Here is a 24285-nt window from a genome sequence, read left to right as displayed (position 1 = left end):
AGTCAGCAATGCTTCATAATGCCTTGGTTTCATGAATTAATTTTAATGGAATTAAACTTGAACAGCTCAAAATTATATAATTAATTTCATTCAGCTTCAATTAAAGTTACTAATTGAATCAAGCCTACTAGCATGACACCTGGCGGCAGTCAGCTACATAACAATGGCAGCAAGTATTTAGGACTCTGCCGATGAGCTAGTTCATGTCTACTAGTGAGTTTCTATGAAAAATCTCTTTTATTGATAATCTCAGAATGTCCTTGAGTTGACTGTAGCAGTGGAAAGATTTCTGGAGTTGTTTAAAAAAGTAAAGATTTTAATTGAAACTAACATATCTCATGAAGATTACATTTCTCTATGATAATGCTGAGTAAATGTTACATAAATCTAGAACATATTGGTTTAGTATATTTTCAATTTATATTTTACTACTATTTGAATATGGTTTTGTTTATAAAAATCCTTGGAATTTAAGACCCCATTTGCTTCAGAGACCTTAGCCTCTGGACTATTTACATGTCCAACAGGCATACATCTCCCCCACCCAAAGCAATTTTCTCTTAAAAGGGGGCCTTCATTATCTCAACAATGCTGTCCTTCTAAGCCAATGGTCCTTTACTTTGGCTTGGGATTAGAACTAGCCACCTCCCAAGTGGGTGTCCATCTATTTTTATGTGTTGAAATTTGTTTCATGGCAGAACTTTTTAATTGTTGTGAAATCCCCATGGTACATGAAAAATTTTTGCGTGTGCAGAAATTTTTTCCTTCCACTGGAAATGTTAACACGGTTGACTAACAACTTCTGTTTGAATCTCTTTCCTTTCTTTGCTTCCATGGCTTAACATCATGCAGTTTTTCTTACTTCTCTAACTCCTTCCTAATTGTACGGACTCTTCTTGGTACTTGGTACTCTTCTTGATATTTCTTAATATATTCGCTCTTTTAGTGAGTCATTAATTTGAATGGCTTTGGAAATCAAGTTTAGAAAGATGACTATTTCTAGCTATAACCTTTTTTCTGACTTGCAAATTCAAATGTCCAATACTTAATTCATCCACTAGACTGTAAACTCCAAGAAGGCCTGGGCAGCATTTCATAATTCATTGTGTCCTCATCAACTAGCAAAATGCTTAAACATCTACTATGCAAAAATATATATTACTGAAAGCATAAATTGGTCTTCTGATTTTTAGGCTTTCCCAGTCAAATCCAGACTGAGAACTTGGTCATATCCAGCCCCACCTTCCTTGATTATCTCTACAAACCTCTAGTTAGTTTCTCACGTTTACTCCCTATTCCATCTTGTTATCCAGTTAATTATACTCTTATCAACTTCAATATGGGCTTTGCGAAGTCTCTCCTTTAGTTTCCCTTACTGTATTCTCCCTCTTAGATGGATCCATACTCCAATGGAATCATCTGAGTTCAACCTCTTCTCCCTCAGTTGAAATAGAATCTTTGATTCTGGTACCCAGGAACATGTTAAGCGGCCTGGCGCAGTGGCTCACATCTGTAATCCCAGCACTTTGGGAGGCCGAGAAGGGCAGATCACGAGGCCAGGAGATCGAGACCATCCTGGCTAACACGGTGAAACTCCGTCCCTACTAAAAATACAAAAAAATTAGCCGGGCATGGTGGCGGGCACCTGTAGTCCCAGCTGCTGGCGAGGCTGAGGCAGGAGAATGGCGTGAACCCGGCAGGCGGAGCTTGCAGTGAGCGGAGATCGTGCCACTGCACTCCAGCCTGGGCGACAGACCGAGACTCTGTCTCAAAACAAAACAAACAAAAAAAAAACAGAACAAAAAACTCTCCAAGTGAATTAAAGTGCATCCAGAACTGAGAATCACAAGTGTGCACAAGTTTGTTAATCTTCCTAAGGCGTGGCTCTGATAAGGCATTTCATAAAGCTTCAGTGGCTAGTTTGACTTATTTTTCTTGCTTTTGAATTTCATCCACATTTCTCACCTTAGCATTATAATATTCACACAATGTCTCTAATCAAACCTTCACAGTCTTCTCTCCTAATTTTCTACTCATAGTCCTTCACAGTCCAGAGTTGGAACCTTTGCCCCAATGTCTGCTTTTGGAGTTTGCCTGTGCTGTTCTTCCACCTTTCTCTCATCTGGACTTTTGGAAATCCAAATAATCTTTTAATGACCATCCAACATGTACCCTTTTCTCAGTGCTTTTCTTGATCTCTGAATCCTGATGAGTATTTTTGCTTCCTTTGAACCTCTTTGGTGATCTGGACCTCTCATAGCATGCATTTTACCTTATTGCCAGTTCGCTTTTGGCTTGACTTATGCTTCCCAAAGACTTTACGTTTCCATACATGTTGGTTTTCTCCCTGAGAACCCATAAACCCACCTGCGATTCTCTCCTCCTAAACACCCCTTTCTCGGAGGATGCATTACACAGTCCTTGACTTTTTCTTCACTTTCTAGAGAGAGAATGCTATAGTTGCTTTCTATACCTCCTCACTACTCAGTCTCTCCTCATTCAGCTGCGGGCTGACTTTCATCTCTACCACTCATCAGAGCTTCTTCTCTTTCACTCCTTTCCCCGCTGCTCAACCCTCTACATGCATGGACTCACTCACTTTCATCCTTCCTGTAACGTTCCCACATTTCTCTATCATGGCACATCACTTGCTGTATTAAAATTACTTGTTTACTGTAAACTTAACAGATTATTTTTACCATGAACATCTCTGGTTCTTTAATGTCAGGCTGATAGTAGGTGCTCAGTAAATACCTGTTACTGAGTCAATAACATAGACAGCAGTCAATAGAGGTAGACCTGTTCTATATCCTTATAGTATGGCAGACTTGGAAGCATTTAGAAAAATGTATATACTAAAAAAAGAGTAAAATATATAAATTCAATTATATTAAATGTATCTTTTTTAATTCAGGAAAATGTGATAAAGACAATACTGAGCAAGATATAACTCAAGCTACCAACAGCCACTTCACACATGGAGAGATGCAAGACCAGTCCATTTGGGGAAATCCTTCAGATGGTGAACTCATCAGAAGTAAGTATTTTTAGAAAAAACTTTGAGTGATTTTGGGATATGACTATCATAATATATTCTTCGTTAAATTGTCCCAGATAATTCTGCTACAAATCCGTAAATCAACAGAGTTTATCTAAAAGTAGTTTCATTCATATTTTAAATTACAGAGCTAAAGCTAGGGTATACATAATGCTATCAGTGTTGTCTTTCTTCAGAAAAGAAGAATTGACCCGTAAATGTTGGACTCTATTCTCAGAGAGATTTAGTCAAAATTCAGTTCCTTTTTGAGTAGCAACTAAGCGAAAGTCAAACAACTCTAAGTATATGCGGATGGAGAAACTAACAAGGGAAAGATGGTGGAGCTAAAAGATTAATGCTACTGTGGTCTCTGTTCTCCTAGCTAACTGACTCTAAATTTTTTTTTATTAATATTTTATCACTGTTGGTTAAAAATTTTTTGTGATATTCTTCTTCCTAAAATTGCATACAAAAACTTTGGTCTATTTTCATGTTACTCTTTGAATGCCCTGCAATACCATGTCTTTTGGGTGCTGATCAGAATGCTGATTCCATGTGAGGTTCTGCTCTCGAGCTCCTGGAGCTCACGTTCTGGTCACTAAGTTCCCCTAGGTGTGTTCAAGGTGAATTTGCCATACAATGAATTATTGGACATAGCAAACACGTAGGTGTAAATATTGCTGCTAGGCCACACCTGGAAGAGCACAGAGAGTAAATCTTTTGATATTCCCCTTTAGAGTAACCAAAGTACCATGTTTCCTTCTCAGGTTTTCAGAGTGGGTAGAGGAGAATTTACTTCTGGGATCAAATGTTTATTTTATTTTAAAAACTTATTTCTTTAGTTTAAATAACTTCATACTATTGACCCTTTACTGTCTTCCACATTACACTTACTTTGAAACTTAGAACATTTCTTTCCTCTCTAGAATGCCACTACCTGTCTCTAACTGAAAACTAAACAAAATAAATTAGAAAAAAAGAAGGAAGTGTCCAACTTAGGGGAAAATAAACAACAACAATAAAAACACTATTGAAGGAAATTTCCAGGTTTCAAACAAAAACTGTAAAAATGAGTATGTTTTATATTAATTTTAGGACCATTTTGGCTTTTATAGACGTTCGTCTTGGAGAAGGGAGTAGGAAGGAAGGAAATGAGGCTCAGAAATTAGTGAGGAGGAAGATTTATATAGCTTTATCCAAAGAATCAAATAAACATGATTTCAAGTAAACATTTATCTCAAAAACATATATTGATTAGCTTTTATCTAATATTGACTCTGCTATTGTGAAACACATGATTTTGTGGAATAACTGGCCTATTTTATCTCTGATTTCCTAGCAACCAGAGTTAGTGAGCACTAGAAGAAGTTCTAGAGACCATTTTACCTCTATCTGTTGGGAAGCAAAATGGTTTTCTCACTTTGTTTTTTCAGTTGTTACAATTTTAAGTGTGTGCTTCATTTAATTGGTTTATTTCCTTAATCTCTTTTCCTAGGGCACACAATAGGAAAATGTGAGTAAGATTTCTTCGAACAACAACAATAAAATATACAAACACTAGGCCGGGTGCGGTGGCTCACACCTGTAATCCCAGCACTTTGGGAGGCCGAGGCGGGTGGATCATGAGGTCAGGAGATTGAGACCTTCCTGGTGAACACTGTGAAACCCCGTCTCTACTAAAAATACAAAAAAATTAGCTGGGCGTGGTAGTGGGCGCCTATGGTCTCAGCTACTTGGGAGGCGGAGGCAGGAGAATAGCATGAACCTGGGGGCGGCGGGGGGCGGAGTTTGCTGTGAGCCAAGATCGTGACACTGCACTCCAGCCTGGGCAACAGAGCGAACTCTGTCTCAGAAAAAACAAACAAACAAAAAAACACTATTAAATAAGAATATGGAGAGTCATGCTAATGTGTTAAATGTGTTTATATTATTTGGTTAAGCTCACATTAGTCATAGAATCCATACCATTAAAAAGAATGAATTAAAATGATTTACTCTATGGTTTAATTGGTTAAGTGGGTATCAAATCAAATATATTGTAAATTGCATGAGTTTCTTTATTGAGATAATGATGTACCCTGTCCCATGGGACTTTGGAACATTAGGAAACAACTGTCTAGTTTCTTACTAATATTCACTGAAGGAATGAAGCGATACAGAAATTTAAACCCCCCTCTGAAAGGGCTGCTGGGGAAACTGACAGATAAATGGATACACAAAAGATACCGGCCAAAGATAGCAATGCCACTCCTGCCTGAAACATAAGCTGGCAAGCATTTCCAAATATTGGTGGGTGAAATCTGACTCTGAATTTGATTATAAATTTCAAAAACTCCATTTTTGTTATTTTCCCAGTCATACTTTTCTAGACAAAGTCTACTTTGTTGGATCAACAGAAAAAAATTGATATCTGGATTTGCAGAAGTGGAACATTTTATATCATCTTTAAAACTGACTCAATTCTGGATAGCATTTGAAAGTTTTGTATTGTGGTAGCTTCTGCTATTCCAACTCCTTTGATACTAAACTCTCAGAACTGCCTAACTTTCCTTCTTTGGCCTTCCCCACAGAGTCATTGGCCATCTCTGTGTAATTTAATGTCTGTCTGTCTTAACTCTGAAGTTAGGAAAATGTGTATTTTCCTCTTGCTTAAGCATCTCGCACATTTTGGGGGCCCAGAAACTCTTTTGTAATAACAATAGGCCCTGGAAAAGGAGACTCTAGCTCAGAGCTTCATGGGAGGAGGGGAACATCTGTGTTGAGTCAGGCCCGGGCTGGCTCCCATTCCAGGAGTCCTGTGTGGCTCTCTCAGCACCGTGGAAGAGGCAGACAGCTGGCTCTCACGGAATTGATGTTAGTGTTCCCACTGTAGTGTGAGTTTGGCTGAATAGAGGGATCATCAGAAAAACGAGGCTGGCTGGGTGTGGGAACATTTTCAAATGCACAGCCCACACATTTTCCAAGCTTCCATGGGGCAGCTCAGCTGCACACGCAAGAAGTGAAGGAGAGAGACTCGGTCGAATGTGACTTCTTTTTCTTTATTCTTGAAAGTGGTGAGGGCTTGGCAGCTCGTGTCTCCGTTGTGCCGGGTGGCTGCTGCCTTCTTTGCGGGACACTCAAGGCATAATTTATAGGGGACTGTTAGCTGTCAGTGTAATAAGGCTGTTTTTACTTTGCTGAGAATAACTGAGCTCTGGAAAGTCAAGGGAGTGGCTGCTTTGGAAATTGTATTCTAATTAAAGGGTGTATTCTCAGGCCTCATAAGGGATATTCAAGCTGAGAATAATTTCCAGATTATTCTGTGAACTTTAACCCTGACCTTAGCAGACTACCTGCTTGAACTCATACTTGGTTCATGCTCTACACAGAAGTCTGTACTTAGTCTGCTTTCCCTGGTCCACCTAGAAAACATTGCAGGTGGCAGGCCTGGGGTACTATGGTTTTTCAGGGTATGGATTTCAAATTGGTTGCCCTTGAATTGCTAACTTATTACAGAGAATACATTATGGAAGTAATAAATAAAAAGAAGAAACTCATGTGGAATCAAACATTTCGAAAAAATAGGCCCCACACTATCTGGTCAGAGAATGCACATTTTGGTTCTCTTTCTTACGAAATTTAAATTTAAAAAGACAATTCCAGCCACTTAAATTTGTTTAAAAATTTCTAAACCAAATTAGTAAAGAATTAAAAACAATAAAGGTTTTATGAAAAAAAAGTTTATAATTGGATATTCTTTTTTTATGTTATGACTTTTTATCCTTTTTACAGTTCAAAAGGCTTTTATATTCTTAGAACATATTTTGGTGTATAATTTAATTTCTGAAAGGTGGCTTAAATTTTGGAATTTATAAGAGCACCAACTAAGCCTTTGGCTTTTCCCCTCAGATTAGGATATATGGTATCGTATATAATTTGAAGCTATGCCTTGTTCAAATATAATTATTTGAACAATAAATATAATATAATAGTTTCAAATAGTTTTGAAATATATTTTGAACAATAAATATAATAGTTTCAAATATAATTTGAAACTATTCCTCTGACTTACTAAAATAAATGTTACAGTGAAGCGACACCATCAATTAATATTAATTTTTCTGTTTAACCAATAATATGCATAAACTGATAACAGGCAATAGGCAACATTTCATGTTTTAATTAGACAAGAAAAGGAACAGAAGCAACAGAAGCAACATTTCGATCTCAGTCTTTGGGGGGATTTCTAAGGTAGGGAGAAGTGTGTGTGTGTGTGTGTGTGTGTGTGTTACTGTGCTTACACTCAGGCATGTGTAATATTTTCCTTTAATTTAGGTCAAATTCTACTATTCTAATTATTTCCAATAGAGAGCTTACATTTTTCTTTGTTCCTCTTTATAAAGTGCCTCAGGTCTCTATCTCAGGTTTTTCTAGGTCTTTCTGAAAATTCTTATTAGTTAACTTTATCCTTGGACATTGCTTTTACATAAACGTCTCCTAATTCTAAATGTCATTACTTAACTCCAGAAATTTTCCTTAGCTTCTCTTCTGAAATAAATTTCCCATTAAATTAAACTATTTTGTTCAGCTAATTCTCTCCTTTGTGATTTTATAGAATTCCCATGATCTGAAGCAAAGTTAGAATGCTCTACTTAAATGGTAATCCCCATTCTATTTAACCCATTTATTCATTTTGAAGAGTTTTTAGCTCTCATAATAGTAAGCACTTAATTGGCAGTAGAATGCAAGCTCTTCTCCATCTCACAGTTGCTCACCCTTATGGAGCTGCTGTATCATGCCTTTTCACTCATCCTGCTACTTGAAACCTTTCTCTTGGCATCATCTGCATTTCCTCTCAACATCAACAGGCTCTGTTATTAGGAGCTCTATTATTTCTTTTCCTAGCCTTTGCCAACTTAATGCGGATCACCCTTTAATGCATACCATTTAATCACTTTAGGGAATGCCTCCTTTATGTAAAATACTGAAAGAAAAGCAGATACTCAGGTGTTCTATTTATATACTTAGAGCATTTTTACTTTGTTGGTAAGGAAAGAGCATTGAGAGGTTTGTATTAAGTTTATTTCACAGCTCTCCTTTGAAGGCACATTTCAGTAAGTGTTACTTTGGATTTCTTTAGAATTCACTTTATATGGAAAAGGCCATCAACCAGCCCTTAGATGACTATGGCCTAGTTAAGACTGGAAGATACAGCTATCGTATTATGTTTCTTGGGTAATCTAGGAGTTTTTCCCTAATATTTTATGCTCATTCATTTTTGGGAGCACATATTGGAAGCAAGTAATTCTGACTTTTGCCTTGCTCAATGTCTTTTCCTCCTCCATTTGGCTCTCAGAAAGATTCTCTGTTTATTCAATATGTTGGACAAACAGTTATGTGACTGTAGTACACATGCTTTGATTATTGTTTTAGAGGAGGATGTTTATGGTCAATTATTCCAAAATCAAACTAATCGTTTGAGTTCAAGGTTGGGTGGATAATCCTAAGTCATTTTTGATGGGCTCCTGTATTTATCTCATTGGTCAATGGCAACCATTAGGCTGTATTCTAGAGTGGAGGTCAAGTTACCTGACACACTTCTTCTCAGGCTGCACTATTCTATCCTAATCTGGCTTCTGCCCAGAAGTTGGGGAAAACCATTTCATTTTGAGCCGATTTTTGTTTTGAGCATTTAATGTTCAGGGGCTGAGAGGTCAATGGAAACTGACTTCCAGGAGTCAGACTGTGGCTGCATCATTACTACTAATGCTAGGCCAGTTACCTACCCTCTGTGAGCTCTAACATCTCATTTTTAAAAGGGAGGTGCTAACACTTTATGCCTCATTGTCATTTTGATGATTATACAAGAAAATGCATATTGTATGCTTCCTTAGCACAGAGCCAAATGAGTAGGCACACGCTGAATTTATTGGTTTTCATTATTATTACCCTTGAGCCCAACTATTAGTTCTAAGGCTTGTTTTGTTTTATTTTTTCATCATGGCTCCATTGGGTTACATGTCCAGACAGGCTGGATCCAAAAGATCATGTCTTTCCAACACCCTTGATATTGTCTACAACAATAACCAGCACATTGATTGCTGCATGGTTTATGCTTAATAAATGCATGATGACTTAAGTGTATTGAATTAATGAGGGGGAGGGAAGAGATGCTTTACCTACCTTGCCTGTATTATTTCAGATGTTAAGGTCCTGAGATGAAGATTCTAAATCACTACAGTATTCCATTTATTCTTTCTAACTCCCTTCTTACTCCCAAGCTGCACATGGTTTATTCATGTCAAGTTTGAAGTATGTATAGATGACTTTTATGATATTAAAGCAATCAAGTTCTAAATTTGGCTATCATTTACTGATAAGTCTACTTTGAAGAGTTTTCAGTGAAGTTCTTATGGTAGTGCTCTGTATAACATTCATTTTCTGAGGAGGTGAATAGGAATGACACTTTCTTTATGGCCTTTTTTGCATCCCATGTTCCTTAGTTTTCATGCCTACTCATAAGAAAAAAAATTCGAGACAACCTTAGTTCCCTCCCTGCCTTTTGTGTCCCTCCCTCCGGCTTGGATGGACTTTCCTTCCATCCTTCATTCTCTCCCTCCCGTTCTTTTGTCTTCCTTTTCTTCCTCTTTTCTTCTTTTCCTCTTTTCTTCTTCTTTCTCATATTATTCTCTGCCTTTCTAACAGATATGTGTAGTCCTACTGCATATGTAGATATTGTTCATCAGTATAAAGGTATATATAATGAAGTCCATTACTATTTAAAGATTGTAATTGGTAATAAATTCGTTCTCATATTTACCTCTACTTCTCTGATTTTGTAAATTGGAATTTTCTCATAGATTTTAATGAGTTGTGAAATAACAAGTTATATACAAATGAATCTGCAGAGTGTAAGAAAGAAAGAGACTGCTTTGCAATTTATGGAAGTAAGAAAAAAGGAAACTGCTTTGCAATTTATGGATGTTTCTATGTACACTTCTCTGTGTTTCCCCCAAACAAAGCTCCTTTTTGTGTTTTTCTAGATGCTTTCCATTATGCTTAAGTGATCGGATTTGTTTTCATGAAGATTGGATAAGAATATTTTTAAAGTGCTTTGTATACCATAAAGCACAATGTGTGTTGTTACTGTTGTCTTATTATCATTAATATCATTATTCTAATCTAGTACTTTACCTTTCACTTTTATTATATTCAATGACATTTGATTTGTAATCTATATCCTGCTTCTTTGGTTAAAGGTTTTTAATCTCTTCCTGTTATTCCTAAATTATTTGGGTCATTATTGGGGGAAATGAGATGGCATTAAAGTGTAAGTGGTGGGCAAGGGCTCAGTGAGGAGGTAGATTTATTCCTCTCCTATTTGAGAGTGTTTCTGAGCCTCAGGAAGGAGCTGAGGCTTGGGAACTGGCTTAGAGATCATCCCAAAAATGCTAACCACTGAAGAAATAAATAACATTTAATGATCAAGACCACAAATGCTGTGGTCTAGATAATTTTAGTTCTCAAACCTCAGACTTCCTGCATCTGAACACTCTGTGAACTTAAAGATAAATTATGTTTTTGCAGATTGTGTTGTTATATTGAAATTTGTGAATTAGGAATTAAAGTATAATTTTAAAAACAAAATTAAAAATCGATTACATGAAGACTGAATGTTAATGGTTTACCAACTGCATTATATTGGAGATACAGTGACGGGTGTGGGTTCTTCATTCAAAGTTTACAGTCTTGTGGGAGAGACAATTTATTGTGATATGATAATGTGTATTATGAGTGCTCCAGTGGGGAAGTGCAGGTTGTGGTAGGTCTCATGGGATAACACAAACCCTAATGTGGAGAGGGGGCCAGAGAGAGCTTTCTAGTGAAACTGTTGTCTGTGATACCTAAAGGGCGTCCACCAACTGAAGCCGTTCATGGGAGGGGCTGAGGATGGGGTGTTAAAGCCCAAAGCACAGCACACCTACAGTTCTAGAGGTAAGACAGGACATGGCCATTTTCAGGAGAGCTGGGGAAGTTTTGTGTAAACTGGGATGTAAATGTTAGATGAGGCATGGAGAGAGATGAGAGAGAAAGAATCTGTTAAAGACCTAAGGAAAGATAGAAAGTATTGAAGGGAGTAGTGACCTAATCAACAGTGTGTTTTAGTTTGGCTATATTTTAGGATGATGACTCTTGAAACACTGAGAAAATAAATAGGAATGGGAAGGACTGAAGGCATTAAGAGATCAACTGGAAGACTGTTGTGTAATCCCTCTGAGAAAGGAAGGTGTCCTGGACTGGGGTAATGACAGGTAGGATTACAAGGAGGAGATGGATTCAGCTTTCCATGGGATGTAGCCAGTGAGACGTATAGGGTGAAAGGAATTACAGGTACTGAGAGTGAGACCAAGGTTTTAGTTTGGACAAGTGATAGTTGTGATGAAATGACAGTGGGGCAAATGATTTGTGGATATTGTCCAAAGAGGGTGTGAAGTGATGAGCTATGGCTGTAAAATGTGTAGGGAAGGAAATAAAGACAAGAAGGCCATCACAAATAAGAAAAAACATCAGAGTGGTTAATAGTCCATAAGTTCCCTGTTGTTTCAGAAATAAAACAGGTATAGATATGTAGATAAATAGAAAATATGGGAAGAGAAGATGCAGTATGAGAATGAGAAGTATGAATTTAAAATTTCTGAGTTGGAATAGCCTCAGGGAAGGTAAAGGCTCAAAGTATAGTCATAAGGAGGATGGGTGACTGAAATAGTTTCTCCCAAACTAAAAGTGCTATATTCGGAAAAGGCTGCATAAAAATTGCCATATATAACAGTCGGGGAAGAGGAGATCTAGAGGTTTCTTTTAATCAAATATATCCAATAATAGGTAAAGCTGGGTTTTTACCAATGTTTCTTGAATTTCAGATGCCTCATTGAACCTTAAAGGTTCGGGAAGGGCCAGGCACAGTGGCTCACACCTGTAATCCCAGCACTTCAGGAAGCCAAGGCATGAGGATTGCTTGATTTCAGGAGTTTGAGACAAGCCAGGGCAATATAGTGAAACTCTGACTCCATAAAACAAAACAAACACACAAAACAATCATTAGCTAGACATGGTGGTGCCTGCCTGTAGTCCCAGTTACTTGGGAGGCTGAGGTGGGAAGATAGCTTGAGCCTAGGAGGTCGAGACTGCAGTGAACTGTGATTGCATCACTGTATTCCAGCATGGGTGACAGAGGGAGACCCTGTCTAAAAAAGGAAAAAAAAAAAAAAGAAAGGAAAAGAAAAGAAAGACAAATGGTTTAGGAAGAATAGCCAGTTGGTCTGGTCATCTCTGGTTCTTTGCTGCTTTGGCCTAAGGTCAGTCACCTGTTGGGGATGAATGGAATAGTAGTTTGATATTCCCTAAGGTGAGGTCCCTGAAATAACTGGGAAAAAAATACAGATTTTTTTGAACGAGTCTTCATTATTGTAAGATTCTAAAGAGTCTTCTCCATTTGTCTAGTAGATATACAAAATTATAATTAAAAAAAGACGTGAGTATATGTGTGTGTGTGTACATATAGGGACATATGTATATGAAGGAAAGATTAACATCAAATTATACATGTGTGTTTATTTTTTTCTTAATGCAAAATATAGATCCATTTCCTCACAATAGTTACCTTTAGGGAGTTATATGAAGTTGAGTGAAAGCATATGGGTGAAGAGGACTCCCACTCAATATTCTGTATTCTCTTTTCTGTGTTTTTTTCCCCCATGAAGTGAATTATTTTATTATATTAAAACAAAAATATTTTTAAAAGAAAATTATCTCATGATATGGCAAAATATCAGGATGGGATACCAGCTCTTCAAAGTAGCATTAGAGCCCAGTCACCTGTAGAAGATGCTTCAGGTTATGGGTAGACCAGGACATTCAGCTTCCTTCAGGTTCTGTAGGAGACAGGACCAGCTACATGATTTGGAAGATGGAGGGCAGTGCAGAATGAGAACGCAGGGTCTCTTGTTAAAACATTATTACGAATTTCAAGAGAACAACAGCAAAACATTAAGCCAGGCATGGGAGTCCTTATAAGTACAGGGCTTTCCGCAACTGCATAGTTTCACACCCATGATGCTGGGCCTGGCTGTAGGCATTGAAGGAGTGGGACTCCATTTCTGGTAAACATAAAGTAATATTCTGTATCTATTTGATAATTGTTTTATCAGTAAATTCCAAGAATTCAGGAAAGAAGGAGTTTTTCTAGGCTTGGGCAAATCAGTTGCTATGCTAGTCACAAACATGAGTAACTTGTATAGCTATGTGAAACAATTGCCATGAGCAAGCTCCGGAAGGCAGTGGTTCTCAGCTCTTAGCTGGCCACAGCCAGCAGAAGGCAGGAAGACCTGCTTCCAGTTTTATCCAAGGCTCAGTACAGCATGTAGCGGTCTATCAGAATGAGAGCGGCTGGTGGAAATCCTTCTCTAGCAAGCTGAGAATCAGTACCTGATTTGCCCTGCTCTTTTTTTTTTTTTTTTTTTTTTTTTTTTTTAGCTAGTCTTTAAGGAGTTAGTGACAAATCCATGCTCCACAGTTTTCCACCAAAGGCTGGATTTTTTCCAGGTCCCTGAGTTCTGCAGCAAGATACCCAGAAGTCAAGGGAAATCTCTTCTAAAACACACAGATGCTGTCTTAGAGGGTGAAAATTACATTAAAGTTAACCATAGAAGAGAGTGGGTAGAGAAATTTGTTCTGCTTTGGAACATTCTTTAATTAAGTATATTTTCCATGGTTCATGAGAACTTGTGAGAACTCCTATTAGAAAATTTAAGAGAAAAAAAGGATTCCCACCATCTGAAATTGTCGTGAATAATTGATTCATGCCAGTGTGATCATAATAAGATCATATTTTGGATGCTGCCCATCATTCCCTGTCTATGAAAAAGATATTAATGTATCATTTATGTGTAGGCCTGTCTTTGCAGGTTATCTTCACAATATTCCTTCAGCACTGCAAAGGCGCTGTCATAATTACAAAGGAGACTGATAATGTAGTCAGCAGTGGCAACAACAACACATCCAACGAATGGTGTGATTATTAATAATTACCATTTTCTTCCTATTCTTTGTGAGTTGAGTTCTTATTATTACGCTTCTCCCATATTCAGTAGATTTTTAAGTCTTATCAAATGGTTTTGTGTAAAAATATTTACTACTGAACATGGAAGATTAAACACATATTCTTATATATTTAAGTTTTCAGTATTTTAGCCAATTTGTGATAGTTGATTTTTAATCTAGCTTTACATATTTTAAAGAACAAGAACAAGAACAAGTCATTTAGCATTTTTTATTCAAATACATATAAGTTGTTTTTTGATTTCTAAATAAAAGGTTGTCTTTTAAATTTATTAAATTTCAAAGATTTTACCCCAATGAAATAAAAAAATAGGTATGTATAATAAAATATTTTTTAAAAAGAGGATTGGAATAATACTGATTTTTGCCATAAAGGCTACATGTGTTTGGACTAATTCATAGTAGATTGAACAATTTCAGGCTACAAGAACTTCTGATTATTTCAACATTAAATTTGAAGCTAGTTACCAATCTGGGTCCTGGATAGTTGATGTGAAGGGATGTTGATATTATATTAATTCCCAGGTGTCACAACAATCAAATAGCAGTACCTTAGTCAATCAGTCATTGTGTGAAACGGTGTTGAGTGTGATATGGCTGTGACTTTTTATGCCTTCGGCTCCACTTTCTAGCTATGTGATCTCTTCTATAGTTGTTCCTTCAGTATCCATGGAGGTTTGGTTCCAGGGCCCCTGAGCATACCCTAATATTCGGATGCTCAGGTGCCTTATATAAAATGGCATGGTATTTGCATATAACTTATGCATATCTTCTAATGTACTTTAAATCATCTCTAGATTACTTATAATACCTAATACAATGTAAATGCTATGTAAATAGTTGTTGTACTGTATTGTCTAGGGAATAATTTTTAAAAAACGTTTGCACATGTTCGGGATAGTTACAAACACCTTTCCCCCACTGCTGGATATTTTTGATTTGTGATTGACTGAATCCACAGATTTGGAACCCATAGACACAGGGAGTTGATTTTAGTGTCTTATTTGCCCTTCTAGATCAGGACTTTCCAGTCTCAGACTGATGTAGAGATTTATTTCATTTCTTTGAAATCGCATTGATTCTTGACTTCAAGTCTAACAGCTATACCTATTTCACTCATTCCACCCTACACAACATATTGATATATCTTGAAATTTTTTATTATGGAAATCTGCTCCATTCTAAGGTTTTGAAACCAGAAATTCACATTCTCATTTCTCTCTGTCCTTTTCCTTAATAATAATTGTGCCTAATCTGCTAATTATGTTCTTTCCCTTTGTGGTATCTTACCCCTTCTCAACTTCACCTGACTGTTTTCATGGTCAGCTGGAATCTGCAAATGATCTTTCATGATCTCCCTAAATTCCATAATCTTATGGCATTTCTGCCATGCTTATGCTGAAACTATGGTAACAGACCACTCATCGGTCTTCTCACTTCAGGTTCCAAGCCTGTGGGGCATAGAGGAAGAGTGTTATGTAGTGGAAGGATTAATTATAGAATAAATATGTGTTCTCTAATCTCAATTGAAATGTCTCTGCTTCTCAGTTTTTAGTTGGTTTCCATTTTTGGTTCATTCTTGCCTTTTGATTTTATGACACTTACTGTTCTGTAAGAATTCAGATTGTATTCTAGTCCTCTCATTTCTGGGTCATTGTAGTTTATATTTAAGCATAGCTCTTAGTAGTCAAATCCAGTTCTTGTCTACATGCCTGATACCTTAAGCCATCTTGGTCTGTATCCTGGAAGAATTGGTAACTACTACTACAATAGTGGTTGGAGACTGATAGGTCGTGTTTCTCATTTAGTGCAGTGGGCTTTTCTCAGTCCTTATTCTTTCTGTAGCATTTGACAGGCCATGTTTTCTGCTTGAAATTCCCTCCCTATCCTGCCACTCCCCTCACCACTTTCTGCCTCTGTAGTTCATGTTGACTTCCTTTCAGTCTCTCAGATGCCACTGGGTTCCTTTCTGCCTCTTGTCTTTTGCATACCAGATATTCCTTCAGGTTTGTCCCTTCAGAAAGGCCTTCCCAGACCCCCGTCTACAATGGCTTTTCCTATTTCTCACAACACCCTTTCCTTTTTAGCTGTTGCCACAATTCGTAATTTATTTGTGCAATTCACATGTCTAATGTCTGCTGGCTCTAAGTTGTACCCCAAGCAATCAGCATAATTCCAGGACGACAGTAAACTTTCATTAAACAAATTTGGATGACTGATTTTAAAAATTAAAATAAATTGATTTTTTTCTCTACTACTTCCTTTCATGAACTTTTGCCGTAGCCAAAATATGTTACTTGCGCCTCTGTCCACTTGTCTAGTATTTTTCATTTCCCAGGCTTCACTCAAGTTACCTGTCTCTCCATGTCTCTTGCCCAACAAGCAAGGCCCGTGTGATTTCCGCCTCACCTGGGACTTGCAGTGTTTAACTGTATCTCTCCTAAAGGACTCATTAATTTCAAAATTGTAATAAAGGTGTTTATGACCCTCTTCTCCATTACTGGACTGAAGGCTCCTTAAGGGTAAGATTGGTGTCTCATTTAGCTCTGTAGCCCCCACATCCCTCAGCCCAGGGCCATGCACATAGTTTTCCCCCAATACATTTATGTTAATTGTTGAATAAATGAAAGTCTTTACCTTTTGACTACATTTAGCGTCTCTGTAGGAGACTGACAGCTTTCAATTAGTTAAGCTATGGTAATTTGTTTAAAATGTGGATTGACTATCTTTGCTTCTCTTAAGGAGCTAATTTTCTCAGTCCACAGTTCATGCATATTAAAGGATGTTTTTATTAGTAATATTAACAATGTTATTACCATAGCTTTTTACAGTTAATGAAGTTTTTCATATATTGATCTAACCTGGCCTATCAGCAGCTCAAGCATATGGGATAAGTGTCATTATTATTTATCGATAAGACTGAGCTCAGAAAAGTCAAGCAACTGGCCTAGGGCCATGCAGCTAATATCTTGTTTTTTCAGCATACAGCTTTAACCCTAGAGTGATTCTCAAATAGACAGTGGGGTAGAGATAAGGGTAGGGGAAGGACTTTATGATGTATATGGTCCTCTAGAGAGTGTTGGAATCATAGGAGAGGGGACAGTTTTTCCAAGTTATAACCTTATTCCAAGCTCCCAATTCTAGTACACTTACCTAGTTGAAACTTACTGCTCTTTTACCACTAATATTGATAAGACTGCATTCTGCCCTTGTGTTGGCAAGAGCAAAGTTGGAAAAATTGCAGTATACCATACTCCTTCAGAAAACCATCTTTGTTGTGCTAAATTCAAACCAGTTCTTGGGCTTAATACATATATATATATATATAAATATTTAACATCTTAGAAAGAAGGCTTTTTTATTCTTTAATAGCATTTACTTATTGCCTCCTGGAGAACTTGGTCTCATTCCAATGGACAGGTAGAGAATCTTAGCATACGCCATTTTTAATGTGTGATAAATATGCATTTTCCTTCTGCAGTAAGGCAAAATCTTGTTAACTGAAGCTGATGATATGAGGTGGGGTAGGCATTATGATTCTATAGTCGTATCCTTTTGTGTGAAATAATGGTTCTCAACTCTTTATCTTGGATTAAAATACATACTGATGTGCAGAACCCACCGTAGGCCCGTGAACTTAGAATCATTAGGGGTAGGGCTTGGGCATTTGTAAGCCCCCAGGTAATTCTGAAGTGCAGCACAGATCGAGTATTAAGGTTTTTGACTGAAAATATTGCCCTAAAACAAAGCTTGAAAAATAAATTGAATATTAGTCACTTATTTAAATACTTAAAGACCTTGTTTCAGAAAGTGGTTTCTTACAGTTATGACTGATGGCCCACAGGAACTGATAGGTATGGCTCTCTGTTTGGGATAGTCCATGTATTGGCTCCTTGGCTTAACCCTTGGCTCTTTTGGGAAGTTGTTTTTTCAAGAGATGTCAACATTGTTCAGAATGTGCTTCTTACTTTTAGTTTTACTCTGTAACATTTTTACCTAAGTTTTATAATATTACAAAAGAATGATTAGAATTTGCACAAGTAGTCTGGCTAAATGGTACAGTGAAAGGACTTCAAAATCCTTCAGATGTAGTCATAAGAAATTATTTGATTATCTTAGAATTCTTGATATATTAAATTGAAATCAAGGTTTATGTTATATATGAGTGAAGTTTTTAAGGATGAAAACGATTTTGCCTATTTTTTCTGAAGAATTACAGACACCTGCTTCTTTCATCTTCCTTTGACCCTCTGTTCCTGAATTGGAGTAAGCTGTGTTTTTTAGCTAAAAATTTCTGAAATAAGCAGCCTTCCAATGAAGTATTTGTAGATATATTGGAAATAATGTCTCCTTAACTATTATAGCTAGAGTTTGTTCTTGGTGTAAAGCAAAGTCTCTTATAATAGAGATACAGTTTACCTAAGAGTCATATTAATAAGTAAAAAAAAATCAGCTTTTTGAATAATATATGAATTCGTATGGTATCAGTGGTATCTAGGCATTTGGGACAATACATAATTAGTTTCAATTCCCTTTGAGAGGGAGATGTGGATGTTAAAATAAATCGCTGATGAAGCAAATACTTTGGAGAACAGTGTATTTCAAAACTGTGCAATATCAGCTTTTTCTTTCAATGGTATGGAAATATAGCGTAAGACTAAGAAGATTTATTAGGGGCAGCTTTAAGCCATTCTTACTGTATAAAAGTTCATAGTTTGCTCGTTTAGGAGTAGTTACCAAAACAAAGATAATAGCAAATATTTATAGGCCTGCTAGGAAAACATTGCATCTGTACAACTTTTGGGACCATTGTGGTCAATAAGCCAATAATAATTATTTGCTTGTGTAAGAATAATCTGTATCACAGTATTTAAGCATTTAATAGGGCTTGGTCATTTAATTATTAAAAGTTACTCTTTTATTAAAAAGTGAGTCATGGACTTACTCCAGAAAAACTAACACTGACAAGGTAGGATTACTTGTTGTGAAATAAATATGTGCTGAGAAAAAGCAGAAGGAACACAGCTTGTAATAAGTTGATTTTATTAAAAGTGAAGAAACTGCCTCTGTGGAAGGAACTATTTAGCTACCAGGAATAAATATCATAAACTAAACTGTTCTTGCAGAGTAGAATTCTAATCACTCTAACGTTGAGGGAGTTCCTTCAATGGCTTTAGTGTTTCTGTGGAAACTAGGATACAACATACACAGTCCATGTAGTATAACACCACATGCAAGCACAGTTTACCATGTACTCTGGATTTTTTGGAGACACACAAACAAAATACTCTCTCTTTTTATTTTTTGCACAATTCTATGAAGTCTTTACTCTGACATTGATGAAGGTTATCACCGTTACCTTAAATATGCTTAAAACTATTTTCCTGGCTGGGCGCGGTGGTTCACACCTGTAATCCCAGCACTTTGGGAGGCAGAGGTGTGTGGATCACCTGAGATCAGGAGTTCGAGACCAGCCTGGCTAACATGGCGAAACCCCATCTCTACTAATAATACAAAAATCAGCCGGGCGTGATGGTGCATGCCTGTAATCCCAGCTACTTGGGAGACTGAAGCAGGAAAATTGCTTGAACTCAGGAGGCAGACGTGGCAGTGAGCTGAGATCACGCCATTGCATTCCAGCCTGGGTGACAAGAGTGAAACTCCATCTCAAGAAAAAAACAATAACAACAAAATAACAAGCAAGCAAACAAACAAAAAAATGATTTTCCCTAAAATATGCAGCCCATTACTTAGCTAAGGATTCACCACTCCTTGTTTGTCATCTTCCTCAGGTTTGCTTATTTTGATAAACACTGGGTTCATGATCAGTTCCTTGTCCTCTTTAAGCCTAGAGGAAATGAGGGTTTTGTTGTAACACTCACTGGGAAGACGTCTTCAATTTTATTTGTTTGTGTTATGACTTCTACAGTGTTAAAGTAAAAATATTTAAATGATACAGTTCACAGAGTACATGTTTAACGTGCAAAAAGTACAAATGTGTGGGAGTGTTCATTTTCTGAATTTGATTTTTCTTTTTACTAAAAATGAACAAACACAAGACCAACTATTACTTATTGAGCCTAAAAAAACAAAATTAGATAACTAAGCTCTCAGAGTCAGAATGTACAGCTCTGGCATGACTGAGTAGGTGTGATCATAGCCTGGTCAGTAATAATGACAGATTTTAGTGTCCATTTTAGTGTATGAAAACTAAATTACAGTGAATTGAAAAATGGGTGGTTTATAGTCCTAGAATAGTATTTCTCAGAGAGCAAAGAAGACATTAAATCATTTGGGGATGGTTTTATTCTTCTTCCTCTTAATCGAAGGTGTAGTGTCATTTTCACATCTTTTTACATTAGTACAAATGTGAAAATATTTGTGAAAGTTCTCTTGGAAGACAGGCTCATTATCATGTGCATCTCAACTTTTGACAAATCTGCATGATAGTTTTGGCATACAACATTAAAACCTAGTCTTTTGGAAAATGCCATAAAGAAGTTTCATTATTCAGATAACTTAATTTCAACTTAGAGAGTTTCCAGTCAGTCAGGCCTATTGCATTCCACTCTAGTGTGCCTTGGGAAATAGCTGCTGAAATTTCACACACATAATGATTATGTAGGAAGACTTTGGAATAAGTGGAAGCGTCAGTGACTATAGACAGAAACATAGAATGGTGCTTTGAAAAAGAATAATGGAAGGCACACCTGTGGTAAGCTAATTATCTTGACTCCCACATTCTAAATAGACTACTGCTACTACTAATAATAATAATGCGACTGGAAGAAAAATGAAAATAAAAGAATGATTAAAAGTATACCTTTCTCATCAGCCACTTCCTATTTAATAGGAGTGAGGTTCCTAGTTAGACATTGTGAAGGTGCAGGCAGCACATAACACCAGTGTATAGTGAAAGACTATGTGCACCTAGAGAAGGTGAAGTGTGGATACTAATCCTCACTAAAACGTATTCACTGTGGGACACTGGGTGAGTCACTTTGTCTTTTAGCTTTAACTTTTGCATCAGTGAAATGTACTTGGAGAAAATCCCTTTCCTCACTACCTCATGGGGTTGGTGAAGGGTCAAATATGAAAATCGAAATGGAAATATTTTGTTAAGTCTCAGAGTCTCTAGATGGATATGAGTTACACAGAGTGATGAGAATAACCAGCACTTGGTTAAAGAAAAAAGTACAGGGCCTTTGTGAGTTATGCCATGGAAAGCATAGAACCTCTTCCTTACTGCATTTTCAGGCTGATCCAGAGATGCTAAGCAGAGAACCAGGGAGAAAAGTAGAGCCTGGCCCCTGGATCCTCTCACTGATTATCCAAGAGTAAGCGGGAAAGAGTCCAGTAGGTGTACCGTGGCCTTTTAAAAATATAGTCTTTAAAAACCCCACAAACACATATCAATAGGGATTTCTACATATGAGAAAATGAGCTACTGCACTGAATAGACCCCTTTTATTTCAAAGTTAATTTTTACTTTTAAATATAATGAAAGATCTTGATCAGATAGAAAAATATACACAAGAATATTATAAGCACCAATGTCCCAGACACTGAAATTTAATAAGTGTTAACGTTTTGTCTAATTTTCTGGAGTTTTTTTGTTTGCCTCTTAGGAAATAGAATGTATTTTGTTCAACATGCAGATTCAATATGTATAGTCTATGGTTTTTGAAATTCCACTTAAATTATAGTAAATTAATAATACATTTTAAAAAGACATACGTTTAAGGAGAGGCACAGACAAGGAAACAATAGTGGATCAAATATGTCAAGACATTTCTTGAAGACAGCAAGTAGATGGAGAAATAATAACTGATTTTGTAGTTGTGAAAATCTGGAACCTAAATGTCAATATGACACAAAACACAGTACTAGCCCCAAAGTCTCAAGATTTGGAGGACCTAAGGCTCTTGGAAGATGGGATGAAGTTTAGACTTGAGAAAAAGAGTATACAAGATTTGGAATATCAGGTTTCCTCCACATGACCCCTGCCCGCTCTGGGCACTAGGCATAGCAGAGCAAGCTTGGAAGTGTCGTACTAAACACAGGGTGCTCAGTGAAATCGACTATAAGATGGGATGAAGTTTAGACTTGAGAAAAAGAGTATACAAGATTTGGAATATCAGGTTTCCTCCACATGACCCCTGCCCGCTCTGGGCACTAGGCATAGCAGAGCAAGCTTGGAAGTGTCGTACTAAACACAGGGTGCTCAGTGAAATCGACTATCTAAAGGATGAGACACAATCCTTTTCCCCAACAACACATGAACGCTCCTAACCTCTTTCTCTCTTGATCAGTGATAGCCATGAACCAGAGATTATGAATTAGAGAATGTATTAGTTTTCATATTCTCTTTTATTCCCTAGTTTTTTAACTCGAAGCAAAGAAAGGAAGAGATTTAATCTTACCTCCCTTTGGGCAGGGACACAAATCCAAACCATGTCACTCCTGCAGGTTAATTTCACTGTAACTGAATGTTTCTACTGAAGATATACCTTCTGCCTTCTCTTACTTGTTTCTCTAGAAAAAGAAGAAAATTTTAATAATGATGTTGATAAATATTATTTAGATGGCTTAGATTCTGAATTGCAAGGCATAATGAAGTGGGTCCTTACATTGATTCTTTCCGTATTTTTTTCTTGATATCATGTCATATACACATTGTTTTTCTACATGTTGACAATGTATTAGGGATCTGTACTCTTGTAATTTAAAGATAGGGAAGGTGGTCAAGAGATCAGTGTGTTCAGCCTCTGTGTTTCTCAATTGACGAATTGAAGCAGAGAAGTAAGCAGTTTGCTCAAGAATACTCAGATAGTGGCAGAGCCAGAGCTGTAACTTTTGAAAATGATCTTTGATAATCAATGAGAATATGTAGTAATCACTTGCAATTTGTAAACCATGATATGGGATTTGAAAGGCTATATTAATAGAAAATAATTACTTGATATTAATGGGAATTTTTAAGTTCCCGGATATATAGACATTTAATTCACTGTCAAGTTGCCCATTTTGTTCTCCCATAAGGTTTTGACTTTATGATAAAAACTGCCCTTGGTCATCATTCTAACCATACCTGCTTCCAGTATTAGAATTATGATTCTCCAGTGAAGTTCGTAAGGCAGGAGACATAAGAATCTCTGGAGGAGGAGTCTGTTTTTTGAACCACACAGGATATTACTAAAGGATGTGCGGTGCTCAGATAAACTCTGTGGAGTTGGAAAAAGGTTGAGAACTACTGCTGGAGAATTATGTGTTTTAATTGAGTAAAGGAACCAGATTTATGAAATTAGACTAAAATATGAAGATAGATACAAATCAGAGTAATAGTCTCCTTTCTAAAATCTGAGTAGATTCATAAGAATGGCAACATGATTCCCTCACAACTATTCATTTCATTATTAAAGAGCATCAAATCATTCATGCTATTCTCTCTAGCCTAAGAACAATTTTCACTCAATTTCAAATAGGCTTGTATATTTCAGAGAAATGAAATGTATGTGTTTCTTTCTTGGAAAGTAATTAAAGTATAAAATTTCTATAAGTGTCTTCTAATATTCCAAATTATGGTTGCATTTTACATTTATATACAGTCGAAGGCCCCTTTATGTAACTTCGAAGAACCTTTTATTGAGAGTGTCTTAGTTTGCAGTAAATATTCAAGCCAACTTCTGGTCAGTTATATTGAGAGTGGTCTTATAAATGAATAATTTATGATGGTAATGGCTTATATGGTAAATAAGCACAATATTTGGAAGACTATTGCCAGGAATGGTTTATGGAAGTACATTCTGTGATTTTTCTAATATGTTTGTTAATGTTTATAATTTGAATTAGGCAATAAATATACAGTCTAGAGGACAGTGTGTGTATTCTCTAGCCACACTGGCTTCCCATCAGGTCAGCAAATGTGCTGAGCCTTGTTCGGCTTCAGGGCTTTGCAGGTTAGTCTGGTCTGAGACCTTTGCAGGTTGTTAGTCTGGTCTGAGACACTGTTGCTCCTTGTCTTTGTGAGGGCCCTTCCCTTTCAGATCTTTGTTGAAATGCCGTTCCTCGCCATCCAAACTAACAAATTTCCCTTGATATTCTCTCTGCCAGTAGTACTTTTATACTAGTTGCTGTAATTTAAAATTGTG

The 24285-nt window shown here is 36.8% G+C and overlaps 1 protein-coding gene across 1 annotated transcript in view; it reads left to right on the top strand.

The window, feature by feature from the left end:
* MDFIC (MyoD family inhibitor domain containing) overlaps positions 1-24285 on the top strand; it is a 91631-nt gene that overhangs the window by 17382 nt on the left and 49964 nt on the right. The window contains exon 3 of the mRNA XM_050785143.1: positions 2915-3037. Within this exon, the coding sequence (XP_050641100.1) occupies positions 2915-3037 (123 nt within the window). The remainder of the gene's footprint in view (positions 1-2914; positions 3038-24285) is intronic.

This window comes from Macaca thibetana, chromosome 3 (genome assembly GCF_024542745.1).
Source record: "Macaca thibetana thibetana isolate TM-01 chromosome 3, ASM2454274v1, whole genome shotgun sequence".
In the NCBI taxonomy this organism is placed as follows: Eukaryota; Metazoa; Chordata; class Mammalia; order Primates; family Cercopithecidae; genus Macaca; species Macaca thibetana.
Note: the sequence above shows the minus strand (reverse complement) of the source record. Positions and strands in the feature narration are given on the sequence as shown.